The sequence below is a fragment of the Callorhinus ursinus genome, unplaced genomic scaffold (assembly GCF_003265705.2).
Source record: "Callorhinus ursinus isolate GAN/ISIS: 27379988/994484 unplaced genomic scaffold, GSC_fseal_2.0 scaffold83, whole genome shotgun sequence".
Lineage (NCBI taxonomy): Eukaryota > Metazoa > Chordata > Mammalia > Carnivora > Otariidae > Callorhinus > Callorhinus ursinus.
In genome coordinates, this window is record NW_027397145.1 from 2,219,991 (window position 1) to 2,243,522 (window position 23,532).

At 43.5% G+C, this 23,532-nt stretch overlaps 2 protein-coding genes and 1 pseudogene across 10 annotated transcripts in view; 1 reads left to right on the plus strand and 2 right to left on the minus strand.

Moving 5' to 3' along the window:
- The window catches only part of FAM53C (family with sequence similarity 53 member C), a 10,417-nt gene extending 4,150 nt beyond the window's left edge, over positions 1–6,267 (minus strand). The window contains exons 1-4 of one of the 2 annotated variants that reach the window (XM_025852226.2): positions 6,130–6,267; positions 2,548–2,777; positions 2,101–2,158; positions 149–933 (exon numbers count right to left, since the gene is read on the minus strand). In XM_025852226.2, the coding sequence (XP_025708011.1) occupies positions 149–933; positions 2,101–2,158; positions 2,548–2,625 (921 nt within the window). In that variant the 5' untranslated portion in view covers positions 2,626–2,777; positions 6,130–6,267. Of the gene's footprint in view, positions 1–148; positions 934–2,100; positions 2,159–2,547; positions 2,778–5,674; positions 5,962–6,129 lie in introns of those variants that run through there. The other variant, XM_025852225.2, reaches the window with a different exon arrangement.
- The window catches only part of CDC25C (cell division cycle 25C), a 35,917-nt gene continuing 18,283 nt past the window's right edge, over positions 5,899–23,532 (plus strand). For 3 of the 8 annotated variants that reach the window (XM_073887791.1, XM_073887795.1, XM_073887796.1), the window contains exons 1-9: positions 6,383–6,451; positions 7,317–7,391; positions 11,682–11,887; positions 12,808–12,905; positions 13,568–13,613; positions 15,184–15,217; positions 15,333–15,422; positions 16,589–16,687; positions 19,616–19,771. In XM_073887791.1, the coding sequence (XP_073743892.1) occupies positions 7,377–7,391; positions 11,682–11,887; positions 12,808–12,905; positions 13,568–13,613; positions 15,184–15,217; positions 15,333–15,422; positions 16,589–16,687; positions 19,616–19,771 (744 nt within the window). In that variant the 5' untranslated portion in view covers positions 6,383–6,451; positions 7,317–7,376. Of the gene's footprint in view, positions 6,027–6,334; positions 6,452–7,316; positions 7,392–9,546; positions 9,661–10,897; positions 11,091–11,681; positions 11,888–12,807; positions 12,906–13,567; positions 13,614–15,183; positions 15,218–15,332; positions 15,423–16,588; positions 16,688–19,615; positions 19,772–23,532 lie in introns of those variants that run through there. The other 5 variants (XM_073887793.1, XM_073887792.1, XM_025852223.2 and 2 more) reach the window with 5 other exon arrangements.
- LOC112808933 (uncharacterized) lies at positions 6,579–10,644 on the minus strand (annotated as a pseudogene).

Here is a 23,532-nt window from a genome sequence, read left to right on the forward strand (position 1 = left end):
GTGTGGAGCCTACTTAAAAATTAAAAAAAGATTTTTTTTTAATAAAAAAAGGCACCTGCCAGGAGTGCATAGAACTAGAGGACGGCTCTCAGGGAAAATGGAAGTCTCCCCCCTCCCAACCAAGCTTCCCTAGTCCTGCTGGTTCCACCTGATTCATCTTGTCAAAGTCCAAAGAAGGCCGCAGCCGCCGGGGGTCCTCCTCGTGGCGCCGCTTGACTCCAGCTTTGCGGGCATCCAGATCACAGGGTTGTGAGCGGCTGCGGGGAAGACTGCGGAGGCCTCGAGGTCGCCAGGGCAGCTCTGGGGAGGAGGCAGGGGAGCTCCGGGCAGAGGGCAAGAAGCGGCTTGCCTGCGGGCCCAGGCTGGGTGACAGGGAGAAGCGGCGCTGGGGCGGGCAAGGTGACAGGGACTCAGCATCACTCTCCCAGGAGCCACTTTGTGGGGAGGTGGCACAGGGTCGAGAGGAATCTTGGGCCAGGGCCAGGCTGAAGAAAGGGGGACTATAGGGTCTGTGGGCCGGGGCACACTGAGAAGAGGCACTGGGAGCTTGGAGGAACCTGAGGCTGGAGACCCGCTTTGGGGGGCTCTGGTGAGGCACCTGCGGCCCACCCCCTCCACCACTGCCCCGGTGCTTGATGGGAGTCCACAGCTTGGAGGGGGCGGGCCGCCACACCGGCTGCCAGCGAGACAGGTCCACGGGCACTGAGAGTGAGCGGCAGTGCCTCTTGGATGGAGGGGCAGGGGGCACAGGAAGCTTCTCTGGGTCTGGGGGTTCAGGGCTTAGGACTTGGGAGAGGGGCTGCTCCTGTGGGGAACTTCCCGGGCTGGGTGGTCTGAGGTGCAGGCTCAAGCCTGAGGGGTGGTAGCTGAGGTTGAGGCTGTCCTGGAATTCAGCACAGGAACAGTGGGGCAGGCCCCTCCAGGAAGCACCTTCTGGAAAGCATTCATAATAAAAATAGTATTAATGAGAGTTAATGTATTTTTAAGGGCTCACTATTTGCCACACAATGTAATGAGCACTTTAGCTGAGGTTTCCCCAAAACCTCACTATCCCCATTTCACTCACAGATGACAGATGTCCAGTTACTGGACAGTAACTTGTCCAAAGTCATGTAGGAATGAAAGACCAAAGGAGGAGTCAAACCCAGATCTGTCTGATGCTAAGGCTAGGTTTCTTAACCACTATACGATACTGCCTCCATTATGAGGAAGCATCAGAAACCGAAAATAGTCCCATATACTGCCTGCCACTCCCTCTCAAAGGTAGACCAATTCAAGAGAAGTAAATGCACGTGTGCCCTGCTCATCCCTCACTCCATCTAACACTACTCTGCTCCCCTACGCACCAGCCCCAAGTTGTGAAAAGCAGGCCCATGCTCTTCTTCCTTAGGTTTCCCCTTCCTATGTGTCACCAGCACCAAGACAGGAGTTAGGGCTACCAAGGAATAAGAGGTAATCAAGCAGGATCATTTTTATTACTAGAGAGTGCAAACAGGGTAGGGAAGGCCTTTGACGGTGGAACCCGTGCTTGGGAAACCCTAAGACTATTCATGTTCCTTTGTGTCTGGCCATCCACAAAGAAATACTCAAATTAACACACTGATATGGAAAGATCTTCTAGCTATATTATAGTTAAGTTTAAAAAAAAAGTGCAAATAATATATATAGTATGCAACCTTTTGCAAGAATAAAAAACACACACTTATAGATAAACTCTAGATGGACAGACAGAGTAATAACCAGAGCTGCTTTTAGGGAGGTGGTGGGAGATGGATGGAGAAAGGAGACTTTTCTCACTGTAAACTTATTATTTTAAAATTTTTGAACTACATGAACATACTACCTATTAAAAAAAAATCAGACTGGGGGACAAAAAAATAAAAACAAACAAACAAAACCATATTATCAAAGTCCCATCAAGGCTCGAGGGAGAGCCAACTAAACAAATAACTTCCACGCTGGGGCAGTAAAATGGAGACAAGTGTCAATCTCAACAGGTGGCCCTGGCAAGAAAGTTGTGGAGGTCACTGGAAACCAGTGCAAGAAAGGTGTGGACGGAAGCATGGGAAGACACACAGACACACACACACAATGCCTTACCAGACACAAGCTGGAAAGGGTTCCCACAGTTGGAGATGTCTGCATGATCAGGCAGAGGCTAAAAGAGAGAGAATATCCATCATGATTCAGGTTCAGCACACGGATTTCCAGGAAGCCCTCTTCAGCTCACCTCTGGAATTCATGAGCTATAGAGATGTGAGGGACTCCTAAATGTTCTCTTCTTCTTGTCTTCCCAAAGTTAGTAAAATAATCCACATCTTCCAACATCTACAAACCCTTCTCCACCCAAGTTTTGATGTCCCTTCTCTATCAATGGAAAAATACCTGCCCCCTTCCTTTTGGGCTGGGTTTTGAGCCTTTAGTAGGCTCTTCCAGTACAAGTACCATGACTCATACGGCACAGGACATGGGTAAAGTAGTAGCAACAAAGAGCCTCAGAAAAAAGGGGGAGGGGGTTGTAGAGAAGCAGGAAGACTGGTCTTTTACCAGACTGATGCTGAAGCGTGTGCATTTCAGCTCATCCAGAGTCTGCTTCTGTAGCTGCTCAGTGATCAGGGTTATCATGATTCTCCCCAGGATCTGACTTGCACACTTTGGAGCAAATGATGGATGTCTTCCCTGTCGTTCTTCCAGACCTCACTCGTGAGCCGTCTTCTGCCACTGCAGCACCATTCTAGCACCATTGGGACTTCCCTCTCCAGTCATGCCTGCTGAGTCTGCCAATTACAGAGGGACCAGCCCCAAGTGATATTAGAAATGTACCTGGCCCAAAGGTGGAAAATGCATGGCACACATACCACAGCATCCCTATGCCAGGCCTCTGGCAGACATCATTACTTGATCGCAGTTTTTCCTGCTAAGCCTAAACACAGCCTCAGAAACATCCTGAACTTGGCACTCCAGTTAACCAGTAAAGTGAACTGGAGTTAGCAAGCATGTTGAAACCTATTTGCCACTCCTAACCTGGTTCATGCTGTGCTTTGTCTACCCAGCGTACCAGCACCAGTTAAAAAACAGCTTAAGTGAGAGAGGAATGCCCAAATGGTTACTTCCATCCTGATTACCCCAATATTTTATCTTCCAAACAGAAACAGAGAGGTACCCTTTTCCTAAACTACAGAAATAGTAACAGGGAACAGGGAGGAGCACTGGTTGTAGGAATGACTTTTTGCTTCAGACCAATCAAAGTAAACAAAGTTTTATGTTCTCCCCTAGCCTGAATGTTTGATATATTATTGTTTTCCAACAGATACTGTATATATTCTCTTATAAGATGGTAAGAAGATAGAGAAATGGCACCAGGATTTTTCCAATTACATTTTAACTCTATACATGTTAAAAACAACAACTGTATGACTTCATTCAACTAAGTTTTTAGCCTGATCTCACTCAAAGACCATGGATTCAATTAATCAAGAATCCTTCTCATGGTCAATTTCAGCATAAGCAAACTAATTCTGTCAGAGAACAGGCTTCAAGCCCACACAATTGCCTAAGGGGCCTTACTCAATGGAGGAAGGGAGGATAACCTAGTGTTTCCATATGGTTCTGCCTATTCCCAGAAATGACCAGCAGGCAGACTGCTCATCAGAGGGTATACGTAGCATTCTCTAGTAGATACAACAAGCATTCAAGAAATCTAAGTCTTGCTCCAATTTGCTATGACAGTTCTGGGAAATGACTTTTCTTGGCCTTAGTTAATGTACATGTAAAATGGGCAGAATAAATCTCTTATTATTCTGTCACGGGTACAATATAACACGAAATATCAAAATGCAAAAAGCATACCATCCAGCCTGTACAAATCAGGAGTCCACATAAGACTGCTGTTTCTCAAACCCTCCTGTTTGTTGCTCTACACAGCCTAAGAATGCCACAAGTGATAATATCATTAAAATGAATAAGACAATTGGGTGTATCTATTTGGCTGGATGCCAACCTCCCTCACCTGAACACCTAAGGAAGCCCAAAACGGCTCTCCTGTGACCTTGGAGGCAGATCACTTTCTACTTTTGCAGAAAGAATCATCTCTACCCCATTCCCACCTCGGAGACAGGTAGGTAAGGAAGAGCAAAGAACTACATGTAGATGTATCTGCAGTTTTTTTGGATGCTGTGGGAGAAGTCAATCATCATTACAGTTAACTATCATTTTCATGCATAATTATTATTACCACCCTGAACAAAGTTCCAGCTTCCTGAGAGCTCCCTTCAGCAGCTTCCCCTATGTTCTTGTGGGAAAAGCTAAAGCTTATATCACTTCTGCTCTTGGTTTCTTAACTCTGCCCCCAAAAGATCAACTAGAGACGAAACCTAACTGCAGGCTTTTTACCCCAGAGATCCCAGGCCTCAGGCTGACCAGCCATGAAGAGCAGGGAGTGAAGCAAACTCTTTCAAGCTTTTCATGAGGCATTTGGCCAAACAGCAAACTCCCAGCCCTCTCTGGGATCAAGTGAAGAGAGTGATTTTGTGTTTTTCTGCATTTTAATTGTTGGGATGTGGCCACACACGGCGGTAATTGGAACAATGCAACTACCACCACGCAACTGATACTCTCAGCCTGAGTTTCCTAAAACAGGCCTGGCTGAGAGGGGGAACAGAACGGAAGCCATAAGGAATCAAACCAGGACACAAAAGAAGGCAAACCAGCTCCGCGAGGGGCCTCCTCTTTCTCAGGCAGGCATAGAAAAAAGTGTAAGCAACCCTCTCTTGCCGCCTTCCTTCCCCTTCCATTTTGTATATCTGAGGGGCAGAGACAGCCCTGAACGTTCACTAAACAAGTTAAAACTTCTCAGCTTAACAACTGGCACAGGACTCAGCCCTTCACAGAGCACCAGGCCGTTAGGCCCTCCCCACGGCCCCACCAGGCCCAATTCTCAATCCAGGCTTTCCCTCCACCATCAGCCCCCTAAAATAAAGACTGGACCCCCACCCCATCTCCTATTGGATGGCAGGAGCCCCTGACATTCGGGTTTCAGGGATGCTGAGGTTGTGCTGAAACCTGGAGAACCTAGGATCAAGTCAGACCAAGGGGGAGGAGAGTCACAAATCCCCTGGGGACCTTCCCCCCATGTCCCAGCCCCACACCTCTGGGGGTCACTAAAGAAAAACATGAGGGAGGCAGGGAGGTGCGTGAACAGGTAAGTGGGGACCTGACTGCTCTTCCTCCATATGGCTCTGGCGGGGATAGGGGTGACAAGTGGGGAGCACCCCTCCCCCCACCCCGATGAAGAAGCGAAAGGCTAGGCCCCCCTCCAGTCTTCAACCTCTCCCTCGGTTGCCCTGCCTGTCCCTGCGGGGTGGGGCATGGGGCGTCCGCTAGCCCCTAGGGGGGCACCAGGGCTCGCTCAAGGGGACTGTCTTTCGCCTCTTCCCAATCAGCTTCCATCATCTGGCCACGGGAAGCGAACTCAGGACGCAGGGGATGGAGAGGGTCTGGGACTTAGCACTCCGCCAACCCCTCCCCCACCGGGTCCCGTGCTCTCCCCGCGGAGGCGTCCAGAGAGGCCGTGCCGCGCGCGCGGCCGGGCTGGGGGAAGGGAAATAGGGAAGGAGGGAGGGACAGTCGAGGTGCCCGCCCCGAGGCCCCAGCGCCACCTGCCCTCGCCACCTACCGCGGCTCCTCCAGCTCCCAGGGCCGCGGCCGGAGCAGCTCTGAGCGCTCCGTTCGCCCCACGGTGCCCTTAAAAGGCGCCGGCGCGAACCAACGGGCCCCTAAGGAGAGAGGGGGCATCGCTCTGGTTCGCAGAATCGCCCTGAACCGCCCGCGGAGGCTCGAACCCCGCGTCGTTTCTCTCCCAAAGTCTTTTTTGAAAAGTGCTGTCGGGAAGGAGCCAGGCTGTTTGATTTAGGGATGAACGTGGTTTCTTCACTATCGAGTCACCCCCTCCAAAATATTGCAGAAGGTGGACGGGCCCAGTTGGCGGCACATCTCCAAACCCGCGGGGGAGACCGTGTCGGACGAAGGTAAACAAAACCATTCCCTTCGCCCTCGGTTCCAACATTGGCCCAAGTACGGCCCCCCACTCGATTCGGGCCGCGTAACAGAAATAGCCACAGTTCCTCTTACCTGCTCTCCTCTCCCGCCCTCTACGGCCGCCTCTCAGAAGGAATCCCCCTTCCGCCAGCAGAGGACCCGTCCAAGACGTGAAGGCTTCTGGGAAATGTAGTCCAAGAGCCGATTAGGGCCTGCTCTGAGTCTCAGGAGCCCCTCTTCCAGCTGCCGGATCGCCTCGAACCTTATAAACCCAGGACTGGTAACGGTTGCGGGGCCGTTCCCAATTGGTTCTGTAATTAGCCCTCACTCAAAACACTTTGTAAAGCTGAGGAGGGCCCAGGACTGTTCACGCCTCCTCCTTCCTCTACGCACCCCCACCCCCCAGCAGGATGAGGTAATGGGGTTGTGATTATGACATCATAGGCGGTTCAGTTGCTTGCGGGGGAGGGGGGGAGGGGGGAGTATGGTGGTTACAGCTGGACCACTTTCCTTAAGACTGAAAAGGGAGGGAGGAAGGAAACAGGCAGCTAGGTAAAAGATGTTGTTAGCTATGTACTTCCTCTTCAGGAAGAGGATGCCACCGTTTATTAAATTTCCACCACTACCACCACCTCCCACCTCAGCCAAAGTTTAAGTCTTTTTTGAAAAGACTGAACGTAGACGTTAGTAGGGAAGAGGTTGGGGAACAGCTAAATGGTTACTGGCTCTTACGTAAATTTGAGTCTCAGCTATAAAAGAAGGTTTAGAAAAGCAGGCAAAAATGGGGAAAGAAGTTTTAAACAATGCCTTCGTGTTGTGATCTCTTTTAAGGGCAGTTTTAGATTTTTTTTTTAATCGATTGGGAAGTAGCAGTAATGCAAGTAATCTTCACCGTTACACTTAGCAACACGTCCCTTGAAAGACGTCTGTTTATTTTGTGCCCCACTCAAATCTGGGACAGATAAATAACTGTGATCAACTAGGAAGTAGAACCAGTGGTGGGGATCTTCCTCAGAGAGCCAGGGAAGGGAGTAGGCAGGAGCCACCAAGTCTGCAAACTGAAAAAGAAGAGTAGAGGCAAAATGAGCTATTTATCAAGAAAATGGTAGTGAAGATGCACTGCACATTTTCTTGCACATTTCAAATCCCTTGGCAAAAGAGGCGGCAGGGGCCATGAAGTATAGGAGACATGGTTTCCAATAATTGCTGTTATGGAGCACTTATTATGTGCCAGGCACTGTGCTACATACTTTAAATATGTATTCTCATTTTTTGCTTAGAATCATCAAATGAGACAAATCTCCCTATTTGACATGGTCGGAGAGATTAAGTGACTGCCCATGTGGTGGGCCAAGGTAATATTACAAAGCAGTCCTTGAGGCTCTAAAGCCCTTGGTCTTCACCACTTGGTGATACTCATTTTATTATTAACCATAGTTAATAAAGTTCAGTGATTGAGAATAATAAGTTAGCATTGGCTCATTTGCAAAACATTGAAATAAACAGACTTAAAAAACAAAAACCCAAACCCTTCATGTCAGGTTTCGAGGCCTCATTTCCAAGGAAGATTATACCCCTTTCATCAAGTATAAAATAACCTCCAATGGAGCCCAACTTCCCCACCATTACCAACTACAATTAAATCTCCTTATGCCACCTTCAGTTCTCAGATTTTTTTATTCATGTCCTATTTTTTCCTGCTACCCCATTTTTATTCTTTTTCTTTCTTTCTTTCTGTCTGTCTTTCTTTCTGTCTGTCTTTCTTTCTTTGAGAGAGAGAGAGAGCAAGCGCCCAAGAGGGGGTAGGGTCAGAGGGCGAAGCAGACCCCCCACTGAGCGGGGAGCCCGATGTGGGACTCGATCCCGGGACTCCAGGATCATGACCTGAGCCGAAGGCAGTCGCTTAACCAACTGAGCCACCCAGGCGCCCCTTTATTCTTTTTTTCAACTGCTACCTTGAACCCCATCCTAATTTTTACCTCATGGGTCAGACCCCATCTCTAACCCTGCTCCATGGGTTTTAGAAGAAGATACTACCTGGGCTCCCTTCTGGTCTCCATCCACTGAGGGTTACAGGACCTGGAACCAGTCATCCAGGAGGTCATCCAAACGAGTGGAACCCATTGGCTCTAAGAGACACTCCATTCCCTGCCTAGGAAGGCGGCAGAGTCAGAGGAACATGCATCTCATTCAGACTCTCCCTTTTCAGTAAAAGCTAAATCTCTACAAAGTGAGGAGAGGTGGGGCTCAGTCCACCATTCAAACAAGGAACCAAAAATAATGCACACACCCCTCAGAAACCTGCCCTGCAGGGGCTGGCTGGGGGGGGTCCCAGGAATGTAGGGCTCTTCTCCACTGCCTGATCTGGGTATCCCAAGAGCGACGGCTGTACCTCCTCCTCTTGTTTGGTGTTTGAGGGTGAAGTCCTGGCTGTCGCTTTGCCCTGGCAATGACAAATATGTGTAAGACTCAGGTCAAGATAAATGGGCATAGCTCATTGTTTATCACAGTGAATTCGGAGGCTCCGGGATTTCCTGAGAGTCAGGTAGGACCAATGCCCTCAATTCAATAGGAAAAAATAAATCTTCAGATGGGATTAACGCTAAACTTCCTAATATTCTTCTGGGAAAGGTAATTTAGGTATTCCAACTCTCTTAGAAGTCAAGATAGATATAAAGACTGTATCTGACATCCCTTTAAGATACATACTACCTTTTTATACATTTAGGTTGCATATATGCATGGAAACATGTAATTAGGCAAGTATGTTCTAATTAGCAAAGTCAGCTGGAGGTATGAGGTAAAAATGGTTAGAAAGAAAAAACTTCATAGCAAACTGAATAGAACTTTAAGAACTCTCATGGGCCAGGTATGATTTGTTCCATTTGAAAAAAAAATCTTGTAAATTTATTTTTGGGGCTACATTGCAGGAGAATTAGTTGTAGTAATGATGCAAATTTGTGAGAGCACTCAGATTCTAGTATCTTTCCATCACCCTACATTGAACCAAAGCCACTTGGATGACACTGTTGTTGTGACCACCCACAACTGCACTCACTTGGGGACCTGCTGCAGAAAACACTGGTAACCAGGTGTGCGCTTGCCATAATCTATCTGTTTTTGCCGCCGCTGTAGAACAATTTCATCTGTCTCTACCTCCCACCTGCAGGGGAAGTATATGGTGGCCCCATGAAGTGTGATTATGGTTATCAAAGCAGAAACCAACTCATCCCACACACATTCCCTTAACCCCCAGTCTGGTTTTCAAACTCACCTGGCATGGCAGGGCTCTGTGCTGACTCCCACACTCACCATCTCAATCCCAGAGTACAAAGATTCTTCACACACTTCCTTTCTGGGGAAGCAGATTCTACAGATGAAAGGGGTTTTAGGATAAAACCTAGCTGACTATACTGTACCACCACGAAGATGTGGACACTAGATAAAGGTTGTATTTCTGACTTAACTGTTTCTCAAAGATAAAGGTTGCATTTCTGATTTGTTTCTCAGAGTGGTCTGCAAGACATCAGCATGAGTAGCCCTGGGAGCCTTGATAATTCCTAGGTCCCACTCTCGATTTATTGAATCATCATTTTGGGGGCCTGCATTTTAAAGAGCTTCCAGGTTATTTTGAAATTTTTTTATTATTATGGAAAAATACAGAGAAGAACACAGCATAATGTTTTGCTACTCAAAGTATGGTCCTAGGACCAGCCACATCAGCATCAGTTGCAAGCTTGTTAGAAGTGCAGAATCTTGGGCCCCAACCCAGACCTACTGAATCAGAACCTGCATTTTAACAAGATCTCCAGATGATTAGAATGCATGTTAAACTTTGAGAGTAGTGATATCATGGATCCCCAGTTACCCATCAGCTAATACTCATGGCAAATCTTGTTTCATCTATGCCCACTACTACCCCCACACGATTATTAAAATCTTCAACATTAAAATAAAAGAATAAATTCTTGGGGCTCCTCACTGGCTAAGTCAGAAGACCATGGGACTCTTGATCTTGGGATCCTGAGTTTGAACCCCACGTTGGGTGTAAAGATTACAAAAATAAATAAATAAACTTTAGGGGGGAAAGGGGATAACTTTTTAATATCACTTCATCAGTGTCCAAATTTCCATAAACGACAGAAGATTATAATCCTTTGGACTGTGATAAGGATTATGCCAAGAGATGATTCAATTCCCCCACTTTCCCTCAAAAGAAATTTCCTTTATCCTACATAACCTAGCGTCTAAGAGATGCTGCGCTGTAAAAGAAACACCGAACAAGGAACGCTCTTGGAAGGGGCCAGAGCTGCTCAGCATAAGTACACACACCTGTCTCGTCTCAACATCTGCCATACCAGTGGAGAAGGCTCCATTTCCAACCGAAGTCAAGTAAAACGAAGAGGAAAAGACCCACGTTACGGCACCAGAAAGAAGCAAGGAAAGAGAAACGTTTAAAACACCCTGCATCCAAACAAATCTCCCCAGATATCCTAAAGGGTCATAATCGCTCACGAAGTGCAGTTTAAATCTCCCGGGGTTGGAGGGGCTAAGGGAATGGAGAGCTCGGGAAGGCTGTGGCGATTGGTCAGCGGGAGAGCCAATGGTGTGCCAGGTACCCAGGAGGGCGGGGCTTACCTCTGGGCTCGCTGAACGCTGATGGGCCAATGGGCATCCCGCTCTGTCTGAGGGGCGGGGCAAATTGTGTTCCTGCCAAAGCAAGCTCACGTCTGGTGATGTTGAGCCAAACGATTGGCTATGGGGGGGGGGGCCTCTGGGCGGGCGCGCGCAGATTGGCTGGCGCAGCTTTGAGGTGAATGGGATAGGTTTACTGGGAAGGCGGAAGGTTTGAATAGCCAGGACCTGTGACTGTTGATATTCTTGCACCGAGGCTATAACTTCGACCCTCTCCTGAGAAGCGCAAGCCTCGACCCGAACCTATCCTGTCTAGAAGCAGAATTGTAGTCTAGTTAATTGACTCCCGTCCTCAGATTTCTTTTAATTTTGATTAAGTCTTCGCTTGTGACTGATTTTCCACTTCCGTTTTTCCTGAGGTAAGCGCAGAGCCTTCTCCACCGGAATCTGAGACCCCAGCGTCCCCTCAGTCCGGTCGGGGTCTCACAAACAGAACTTCAGGGGACCTAAATAGTTATTGTCTTGAGTTAAGAGACCTGAATTACTTCCTTGCCTTGAGTCACGAGCTGTGTAGCCCCCGAACAAGTGAAAGCCTCTTTTCATTACTTTTTTAAAGTCTTGGGTTTGGGACGCCTGGCTGGCTCAGTCGATGGAACGTGGGACTGTTGATTTTGGGGCCGTGAGTTCGAGCCTCACGTTGAGTTGTAGACCCGACTTGGGGGAAAAAAAAGTCTTAGGTTTGCCTCCAGTTAAGTCCAGGCTCCGAGGAAAAGGCCAAGCCGTTTGGGGCACGTGCGATTTCGCCTTCAGGCCGACCTGAGATTCATCGGTTGGGATTGGGAAACCCCTCCTCCAATATGAGCCCCTGGGCCACTGCTGGGTAGGGTGGAGGAGCTTATGAAAACTGGGCAGCCTGTGAGGTGCTTGTGTAGATGATGTTAACCTATTAGCTAGGTTTTGTTTTATTTCTTTATTTATTTATTCCCTTCCTTCCTTCCTTCCTTCCTTAGGTTTCGGAGGCCATGTCTGCAGAACTCATTTCCTCCACCGGAGAGGAGGGACGCCTCAGCTCAGGACCCAGTTTTAGATCCCGTCAGAGGAGGATATTAAACTTGCTTCTGGAGAGAGACACTTCCTTTACCACCTGTCCAGATCTCCCTAGAACTCCAGTGAACAAACTCTTTGGTGATTCTGCAAACCTAAGCGTTTTGTCTGGGTAAATTCACTTTTCACACCTTATTTCCTTTGCTTTTATGAATAGTCTTTGGGTTTGTTTTTTTAAGATTTTATTTATTTATTTGACAGAGCACAAGCAGGGGGAGCAGCAGGGAGAGGGAGAAGCGGGGTCCCCGCTGAGTAGGGAGGCCGAGGCAGGGCTCATCCCAGGACCCTGGGATCATGACCTGAGCCGTAGGCAGACGCTTAACCAACTGAACCACATAGGCGCCCCCTTGTTTTTTTTTTTTATTCTTGAAAATTGTCCCGACTCAGAGATCAGGAGTGAAGTTTTAAACCCTGCCCTTCATTAACCATATGACCCTTGAGTCTCAGGTTTCTTTTTTGTGACATAGAAATAACAATCTCTTCCTATCTTACTACGATCTTGTGGGAATCAAATGTTGTGATGTCTGGGAAAAGTCTTCAAAAACTATTGCGTTATATGAGTTGGTTGTTTTATTAGTATTAATATTAGTGTTACTATTATTCTTTAAATTCTGATCATGCCATGCTCTGATGCCTCAGCTAGCAAACAAAGTTGGAGAGTTATAGACCTCAGAAGTACTAGAGACTCCAAGGAGAAATCAAATCTGTGTGCTCACAGTGCAGGGGAGAAGATGTGGGGTCAAGACCGACTTCAGCCAATAATCTTTGATCCTCAATTTTAAAAAAATTACTTGTCTTACTATGTTGGTGGGGAGGAAATGGCATGCAAATTATTGGAGTAGAGAAAAGTGGGAGATTTTTCTCAGCCTACTCTGAAATATTGCCAAAAAGCAGCTAGATTTATTTGGATACTGTTTAGATTGTGTGAATGACTGTTGAGGGGTGTTTCAGATGAAGAGGATAATGTGATCTTTGCCTTTTAAGGGTATTACAACCTAATAGGAATCTTGATGTACTATTATGTCTCAATAGAGGAACCCCAAAATGTTGCCTTGATCTTTCGAATCTTAGCGGTGGTGGAGAGATGTCTGCCAATCAACTTAGCACTTCTGCAGACATTGATGAAATTGGTAAGGAGAAGGGAGGTAAAGGCCTCAAAGGAAAGAACAGCTTTTAAGGGAGAGGACAGGGTAGTTGGATAGATATGGAAGGTGGTAAAAGTAGGTAGAAATCCTTGAAGTTGGAATTCTGTGAGTACCTAGTGGGTTTTTGAGAATGAGACGCCAAGAAGAGAAATGTAATATCATTAATAGGGGTTACTTTGCATTTGAAAAGTTTAGACAGGAAGGAATATTTTGTTGACTAACTGATGGTAGGAATGAAAGCCGTAGTTAAAATGAGATATTTTATTCCCTACTCTAATCTCAATAAAGGCAAAGAAACAAACATAAATATTTGCTAACTAATTCTTGTGTTTTTGTAGGGTCTGAGTCCAAAAGGAGTAACTAGTCAACCATTTTAGTATTTGTTCTACTTTCGGATTTCCTGAATGATAAACATTATTTTCTACTCATGAAAGAAAAATCTCTGTTGTTTAGGCTAGGGCACTGTTTCCAAGCATTTTTTCTTTGTAAATTCTTAAGTTTTCATGAACTTGTACCTTGTACCATAAACTTAGTACCTATCAAGAGCTTTGTGTTCAAAACATCAGCTTTTGAAATTAAGAAATGAAGAAAACCAGAAGAAAAGACAGGATGCATGAATAAGAATAACTCTTCATATCTGATTACAGGTCATTTGGATTCTAAAGGACCTCAGGAAATATATTTAACTGGGATGTAAGTTCTTTTGCTAAACGAACCCCACGTTAAAGCCTTTTCAGCACTGGCACAGAGATTTTTATCCTATGCAGACTCTGTAGAATATTGAACCTTTTGCTTTGGGTTAAGTGAACTTGAAAGCCTAGATCCTTCCTTTGAAAGGTTTTTTAAGTTTCCCAGATCTAAATAGTTCATTTTAACCATTACATACAATCCATATTATATTTTAAAAATGAAAGAAAATGGCGTATTACGTTTAGGCATCGGCTGTTACCTGCATGTGAGTAGGGCTATGTTAGAGCATCTAGATTCCATTGGCTTACTGTTTGCCCAGCTGTGACTCTGAAGAGTTTCTTAACTTCACTGGACCTCAGTTTCTTCATTTGTAATAAATAACAATGGAAATAATACTAATAACTTCTCATAACTGCTCTTGTAAGGATGAAATTTAGCACGTGCCAAGCATTTTATAATGTTTAGTATGATTATTCATGGGGATTCTTTGTTGGAGATCTAAAATGTTCAACTGGGGAATCCTCAAGGAATGAAAAGTAATTTTTTTTTTTTTTGTGAGCGAAGCAATAGGAGTTTATTAAGTGAAGATACAGAAAAAGCTCTCAAGACTGAGAGGGGTCCCAACAGGGTTGCCCTGAAAAGTAATTTTAATTCAACTTCTTAACTTCTTTGGCTTATTGTAAGGTTTCCATTTGACTGTTTTAATCTTCTTAGAACTTTGTTCTTTGATATTTAGGTGAATTAGGTGCCACTGCAGTGCTTTAGTGAAAGCATTCCATGACTTTTTAAATTTTTATTTGATTATTTATTTTTTTAATATTTTATATTTATTTTTTATTTTTTTTAAGATTTTATTTATTTATTTGACAGAGAGCGGTAGTGAGAGCAGGAACACAAGCAGGGGGAGTGGGAGAGGGAGAAGCAGGCTTCCCACCGAGCAGGGAGCTGATGCAGGGCTCGATCCCAGGACTCTGGGATCATGACCTGAGCTGAAGGCAGATGCTTAACGACAGCCACCCAGGCACCCCAAGATTTTAAGTAATCTCTACACTCAACATGGGGCTTGAACTCACAACCTGGAGATCAAGAGTCACATGCTCCAGTGACTGAACCAGCCAGGTGCCCCTCCATGATTGTTTTTAATAATACATGTGAAAATTTCACTTTGGATTGCTTCAGTTTCTGTGACTTGCTTAAAATGTCCTAACCCATGTAGCCTGGATAAAATCCTGGCAGGAAGGATAGTAATTCATAAAAAATAGATATTAGCTTCTAATAGCCAAAGCTGGAAAATTAGTCAATTGTGTCTACATAAGATGTAGGACAAACTCATCATCTTTGATGTATGTCTGTATATATGGTTATGCACAAGAAATGAGGGCCTTATCTCCAGGATGTCACTCAACATCTTCATATTTACCAGAGAGCACCCTACATATTACTGAAAGAGACACATCAACTAGGTATAGGGCTCCTTGCATGGAAGAAAGGGAAAGTTGGGATGCCCCAAGCCACTGACAAATAACCAAACAGTATTTGGAGTTTACTGACTGGCAGTTTTTTTGGTCTGCAGGAATCCTCAACAGCACCTTAGAAAATGCAGCCCAGTGAGTAGCATCTCTTTCTTGGGTTTGGATTTGTTTCTCAGGTGGGAGACAGAGGCTTTCCAGCCCACCTGTGGCTCAATGATGCTGGATTTTCTCAGAAAATGTTCTCTTGTAGGCACAGCTGCATTGTAGCACTCCAAATGCTTTGGACCATGGCAACAGGAAGAAAGATGCAATATGTAGCTCATCCACAAATAAAGAAAATGTGAGTGGTAAACAGAAACCTAGATACATTTAGCACTTTCCTGTGAGGGGAGCAACTCACCAGTATCATTATGAGACCTAGAACCCTTATGTCTCAGTGTGCAGACAAGCAAACTGCATCACTATAGGCAAAAATTCTTTTTTTTAAGATTTTATTTATTTATTTGAGAGAGAGAGAGAATGAACAAGGGGGTAAGGACAGAGGGGGAGGGAGAAGCAGACTCCCCACTGAGCAGGGAGCCCTATGACCTGAGCTAAAGGCAGAGGCTTAACCAACTGAGCCACGCAGGCACCCCTAGGCAAAAAATTCTTTATGTTTTTTTTCTTTAAGGTTTGACCCTAGAACAGAAACCTAGCTCCAAGTCTTCCACTGCATGGCGACATTATTACCTATGTTCAGTTGATTCGTTTAAGGACAAAAAATCTGTTACTGTAGTTTGGGAATTTAGAACTTTTTTTTTTTTTTTTTAAGTATTTTAGAGAGAAGAGAAAGGGCAGGGGAGGGGCAAAGGGAAAGGGAGAGAATCCCCAAGCCGACTCCCTGCTGAGTGCAGAGCCTGAGGCAGGGCTCGGCTCCCACGACCTTGAGATCCTGACCTGAGCTGAAACCAAGAGTCATATGCTTATGGACTGAGCCATCCAGGCGCCCCCCTTCCATCAGTTCTAAGTTGAACTGGGCTCCTTAGAGCCACCTAATCACTAAGATAATTATCTAAATAATCCCTTCAACTAATTCTCTTTTCTAGCCATATTTTTCTATTTCCTGCCTCCCTTCCTTTCCCCCAGGTCAGTATTTATAAAAGATAGCTCCTGTTCTTTTCTCACATTGACTAAGTTATACCCATGTTTTTGGCTGTTCTAATCAGCTCTTTCTTGATTTGATACTGTCCTTCTGATAACTTTTTTAAAAACCTCACCATCCCCTCCCCACTCAGGCTCCCCTCTTCCTTCCTTTACTTGTGATTGTAAAATTAGTATCCTCCAAAGCAAATCTACATGTCATACGTCAAATTCAAACCATAAGTTGTATCATCAGGATATAGGATCAACCTTGATTACACTTAATGTGTTTTGTGAGGGTTATTCATGGCTTCATCTGATGAAATGTGTTTGGCAGGGCTTGCTGACGCTTGTCTTCCTCCAGCCAATGTAGTTTTTCTTATGCAGGAGAACAACACTTTGAAGTCCTCGGAGTGGTGGGCACCCAGGAGCCTGAAGTTTCGAAAGAGACCAGGGGGGCCTTACATGTCTCCCCTTTCTCTACTGGTGAGTCACTAAACATCCTCATCAAGGGTCTGCTGAGGCGTTGTGGATTATAGGGTGGCAGATCTGCATTTATAACCCTTTGAATTTTTCTAAGCAGGCTTGGGTGAGAAAAGGGGTTGGAGAAGTAACTCCAGAAAAGGGAGGAGACATGTCCCCTGATCTTTTTATTTGTTTAAATTTAAGGAGGAAAAAAAATTCTTAGGCATTTAAAATTTTTCTGTTTTATTCTTTATTCTTTATGTGTCTCCCCCCAATTTTTAAAAGTACTATGTGCCCATTGTGAAAATGGTTTTAAAATATAGGAATATAAAAAAGGATATAGCTACCTCATAGAGGGAAAACTGCTATTAACATTTTACCTCATTTCTTTACAATCTACTTCCCTATTTTTGGACACTTAGTGGCACCCAAATTTTGCTTTTACAAATAATGCTATTATGTAATTCTTGAGCATCAATCTTTACCTATATTTCAAAATATTTTCTTTAGGATTAGTACCAAGAATTATAATTACGAGGTTAAAGTGTATATTTTTAAGATTTTTGATACATATAGTGAGATTCCTTTCCAAAAAAGTTGTAGGAATTTACATATTCATGATCAATCTATAGGTCTTTGGATAAATGTTACTATTTTTTTAACTGCTAATTAGATTGGTAAATGTTTTATTTTATGTTAAAAACAATTAGTAGTGGGGCGCCTGGGTGGCTCAGATGGTTAGGCGTCTGCCTTCGGCTCGGGTCATGATCCCAGGGTGCTGGGATTGAGTCCCGCGTCGGGCTCCCTGCTCCTTGGGAGCCTGCTTCTCTCTCTCTCTCTCTCTCTCTCCCCCTCTGTCGCTCATGAATAAATAAATAAAATCTTTAAAAAAAAACAATTAGTAGTGATTTCATGTGAATATTAGCCATATACATTTTACCTAGTAAATGACTGTGTCTTTTGTCCATTTAGCTACAGGAGTCTTAAGTTACCCACGCACTCACTTGCTTTTAATAGACAGTGGATTCAAGATAACTCCAGGGATTTAGGGTCTAATCTCAATCCCAGGGAAAAGTCATTTCTATCTCAATCCTAGGGAAAAGTCATTTTAACATAGCCCATAATAAGTAGATTAGGTTGACCATGTTTCAGATTTTTGATTTCTTGGAGAAAGGGAAGACTTGGAGCATGGTAAATTACTGAAGAGTTTCCTGTGTGTGTGTGTGTGTGTGTGTCTTTTAATGTGGTAAAGTATACATAACATAAAATTTGCCATTTTAACCATTTTTAAGTGTACAATCCAGAGGCATTAAATACATTGACAATGTTGTGCAACCATCACCACTGTTCATTTCTGGGTTTTTTTCATCATTTAGAACAGAAGCTCTCTACCCATTAAAAAAATAACTCCCCCATTCCTCCCTCCCTCCAGCTCCTGGTAACCTTTAGTGTATTTTCTGTCTCTATGATTTGACTTTTGGACACTTAGTGGTATAACATTCTGTTTATCCATTAATTTGCTGATGGACATTTGGATTGTTTCCACCTCTTTCCATTGCGAATAATGTTACCATGAATATTGGTATACAAATATCTGTTCGAATCCTTGCTTTCAGTTCTTTGGAGTATATACCCAGAAATGGAATTGGTGGATTATAAGATAATGCTATATTTAATTTGAGGGGGAACCACCATACTGTTATCCATATCAGCTGCACCATTTTTATTTTTTATTTTTTTATTTTATTTTTTTTTAAGATTTTTTTTATTTACTTGAGAGAGAGAGAGAGCAGGGTCAGAGGGAGAAGCAGACTCCCCGCTGAGCAGGGAGTCCGATGTGGGACTCGATCCCGGGACTCCAGGATCATGACCTGAGCCGAAGGCAGTCGCTTAACCAACTGAGCCACCCAGGCGCCCCATTTTTATTTTTTTAAAGATCACTTATTTGTCAGAAACAGAGAGAGAGAGAGAGAGCCCAAGTAGGGGTGGCATCAGGCAGAGGGAGAAGCAAGCTCCCTGCTGAGCAAAGAGCCTGATGCGGGACTTGATACCAGGACCCTGGGATCATGACCTGAGCCAAAGGCAGACGCTTAACCAACTGAGCCACTCAGGCGTCCCTCAGCTGCACCATTTTTATTATTCATTTATTTATTTATTTATTTAAGATTTTACTTATTTGACAGACACAGCGAGAGAGGGAACACAAGCAGGGGGATTGGGAGAGGGAGAAGCAGGCTCCCCACAGAGCAGGGAGCCCGATGGAGGGCTCGATCCCAGGACCCTGGGATCATGACCTGAGCCGAAGGCAGACACTTAAGGACTGAGCCACCCAGGCGCCCCTCAGCTGCACCATTTTTAAATCTTTGTTATTTTTGGTGTTACACTATATGAGTGTTTTTGTATTCTGGGTATTAATCCTTCATCAGGTATATGACTTGCCAATATTTTCTCCCATTTTGTGCATTGTCTTTACTTTCTTGGTGGTATTTTTGATGTACAGGAGTTTTTAATTTTGTTTTTTTTTTTTAAAGATTTTATTTATTTATTTGAGAGAGAGAGAATGAGAGATAGAGAGCACGAGAGGGAAGAGGGTCAGAGGGAGAAGCAGACTCCCCGCTGAGCGGGGAGCCTGATGTGGGACTCGATCCTGGGACTCCAGGATCATGACCTGAGCTGAAGGCAGTCGCTTAACCAACTGAGCCACCCAGGCACCCGAGTTTTTAATTTTGATAAGTCCAATTTGTCCATTTTTTTTATGTTGCCCATGCAACATATTATTAATGAGATCATTGACAAATCCAATATTATGAAGTTTTTCCACTGTTCTCTTCTAAGAGTTTTATAGGTTTAGCTTTTATGTTTAGGTCTTTGATTCATTTTGAATTAATTTTTGTATATGGAAGGTAAGGGGTCCTGAATAGTTTTTAATATTGTCCATATAATTGACAGGACAATGGAAACTTTTTGGAAAGTGAAATGAAATATCTGGGCAGCCCCATTACTACACTTCCAAAATTGGATAAAAATCCAGAACTAGAAGATCAAGCAGAGGAGATTTCCAATGAATTGATGGACTTTTCTCTGGAAGATCAGGAAGAGCCCAAGGTAAGGTACTGTCTGATATCTTTGCATTTCCCATATTCCTTCATTCTTGAATAAACAATATTGTGCATCTCCTGGGTTTTAGCCACTGTGCTAAGTGGTAGGTCTACAGAGATCAAGAAGACATGGTCTCTATACTCTAAGGGCTACCTGACTGATAGGGTATCTGGTAACCATGGGATTCTTACTACTGCTGGGTGAGAAGGTTCCAGTTAGTAGTTTGAGTACATCACTATCAATGTAATTCAGTATAAGTTATGCCCCCAGAGTAATAGTAATGTATGGAACATACCTAGCATGATTTTTCAGTTATTTTACAATATATCCTTCCTGTGTCCCTGGGAGGCATACCTGAAGCCTGTGGCTTATTAGCCATGTACTGATATGCCAAAGATAGATTCTGAGGTTTTTGGCATTTCTGAATCAACTTCATTTCTTTGAAACAAATATGTGTAGGAGTGTGTTTTTTTAATTTATTGATTAAATAGGCAAATGTGATATAGTTGAGTCCTTGGATTCTAGTCTTCATTCCCTTATTTAGTGTTATGAGCATGAGAAAGACACTTAACCAGTATAAAGCTCATTTCTCATTTATAAAACAGAGAGCATAATAATGAGAAATACTTCCTCAGTAGGATTGTTGTGAATATGATTAAGTATTAAATGCAGTTTATAGTATTCTGCATACTTTATTGTTGTTAATAAAAACAAATGTAAGCTGTAACAACATTCGGTAAATATTTGTTGAGACTGATATGTGCCAGGTGCTATACCAGAACCGAGGACAGGGTTGTGATTAAGATGGTCAAGATTCCTAACTTTCATGGAGCTCGTATTTATATTTTTTCTAGTCTAGAAGATAGTGTAAGTAAGCAAACCAATACCCAAGATAATGACAGATTGTCAAAAGTGCTATGGATGACAGAGTGGTATGAAAAACGACCTAGAAGTTTAGTAGGGTGCTGCTTTTAACTTTAACTTGAGTAACTGGAGCAGTGCTGACATTACAATGAATTTGAAACGGAGTAATTCAAAGGGAATAAGTTTTCTTTTGGATATTTGAGTTAGAGGCATTAACAGGAAATTTAAGTGGAAATCCTGAATGAGGAGTGGAGCCATCAGGACTGGAAATGTACATTTTGGGACCATCTGCATAGAAAAGAAAATGAAGATGGAACACTACATCAAAAACTAATGATGTAATGTATGGTGATTAACGTAACAATAAAAAAATTTAAAGATACAAAAATTAAGAAAAGAAAAGAAAATGAAGACTCCAAGTTTAAAGGCAGAGAGTAAGAGCTTGTAGAGAAGGAGTGATAACCCGTGAGGAGACTGATAATGAAGTAGATAGACTCGGAATGACATCATTCAGGAATCAGAAAGGAGAGAGCTAGGACATGAACAGAGGGGTCAGTTTTATATATTTATTAATTTTATACATTTCTTTATTGTGATAAAATACAATATACATAAAATTTACCATTTTAACCATTTTTTAAAGTGTATGGTTCAGGGCACCTGGGTGGCTCAGTTGGTTAAGCGACTGCCTTCAGCTCAGGTCATGACCCTGGAGTCCCTAGATCCAGTCCCGCATCGGGCTCCCTGCTCAGCAGGGAGTCTGCTTCTCCCTCTGACCCTCTTCCCTCTCGTGCTCTCTATCTCTCATTCTCTCCCTCTCAAATAAATAAATAAAATCTAAAATAAATAAATAAATAAAATCTTAAAAAACCTTTTAAAGTGTATGGTTCAGTGGCATCAAATCAAGTTCATGTTGTTATGATTGTGCTTATCCATCTCTAGAACTTTTTCATCACCCCAAACAAACTCTTTGAAGAGTTTTATAGTTTTAGCTCTTAAATTTGGGTTTTGAGTTAACTTTGAGTTAATATTTCTGTGTGGTTTTAGGTAAGGGTCCAGTTTCATTCTTTTGCATGTGAATAGTCATTTATCTCAGCACCATTTGTTCAAAAGACTGTCTTTTCTTCATTGACTGGCCTTGGCATCCTTATCAAAAATCATTCGACCACCTGGGTAGTTCAGTTGGTTAAGTGTTGGACTCTTGATCGCAGCTCAGGTCTTGATCTTAGGGTCATGAGTTCAGGCCCCATGTTGGACTCTGTGCAGGGTGTGGAGCCTACTTAAAAAAAAAAAATCACTTGACCATATACATGAGAATTTATTTCTGGGCTCTATTCTATTCCATGGGTCTGTATGTCTGTCTTTATATCAGTACTATAGTTTTGATTACTATACCTTTGTAGTAAGTCATTTTATACATTTTTTTTCACAGATCATACTTGAATATATTTTCCTTGAAAAAAAATTAAATCATAACAGCTAAGGCTAACCCTGTCTGATCACCATTCCTAGCCCCTGTTGAAGGGCAACTTTGAGATTATGTGGGATTACATGGAAAAGTCAAGAGCATGGGAGTCCATGGAACATATTGGTCTAGAAAGTAACAGATGGATCCAGACTTCTGTAACTTGGCTCTTTAACGGTATGGGTAAAGTCCTATGATTTCCCTATGCTTCACTTTCTTTTTTTTTTTTTTTAAGATTTTATTTATTTATTTGTCAGAAAGAGAGAGCAAGCACACAAGCAGGGGGAGTGGCAGGCAGAGGGAGAAGCAGGCTCCCTGATGAGCAAGGAGCCCAGTGCCTTACACAATCCCAGGACCCTGGGATCATGACCTGAGCTGAAGGCAGATACTTAACTGACTGAGCCACCCAGGCGTCCCACATGCTTCACTTTGTTAATCTACAAAAAAGAAAAGGTTTTGATAACTATTTCATAAGGTTGTTGTGACAATTAAACGAGTTAATTGTACATAAGCATTTAGAACAATACTTGCCAATTACTAATGCTTTATTATTATAATGTAGTGTAGTATAAGTGCTTAATTACTGTAGTATAAGGACCAAAATGTGTGGCGTTACAAAGACTGGTAGAGAAGGGATGCTTGATGGCCTTGATGTCCTTAGCAAAGTGGAAGTTGCAGTAATCTGATGACTCAGAGGAGAGTGTTAGGTGACAGTCTTGAAGAGTTTGGAGAATGTTATAATCAACTTTTGGAAACCACAGAGGAAATTATTAAAAGGCTAATAAAATGACATTTGTAAGGTTTTATGTGATAGACCTGCATGGCATAGTGTGCTGTTGTCTAGAAGCAAGATTAGAAACTTGGAACTCCAGGGATGATTAAGTGAGGTTTAGAGGTTGCCATTGGCAGATGAAAAAGTCGTATGGGGTTGAGTTAGCATAGATGATGGTGAAAGTAGCAGAGAGTGGGACGCCTGGGTGGCTGAGTCGGTTAAGCGGCTGCCTTTGGCTCAGGTCGTGATCCCAGGGTCCTGGAATCGAGTCCAGCATTGGGCTCCTTGTTCAGCAGAGAGCCTGCTTCTCCCTCACCCTCTGCTGCTCCTCCTGCTTGTGCTCTCTCTCTCTCTGACAAATAAATAAACAAAATCTTAAAAAAAAAAAAGGCAGAAAAGTAGATGATGATGAATCAAAGCCTGGATAAGGAGCCAAATGTCTCACTGGGTAGACTCAGTAAAGTAAGAACAGCAATGTGGTTGAAAGTTGCCGAGGAGGAAGGAGTATCTCAAAAGTTTAGAAACTTTTGAGAGCTGGGGGTAATTTTAGTTTGAGGATGTACCAAGTTTGAATTCTTGGTGGTAGAGTAATAGAAGATGGTTGTAGATTTTTTCTCTTTCTTTCTTTCTTTCTTTCTTTCTTTCTTTCTTTCTTTCTTTCTTTCT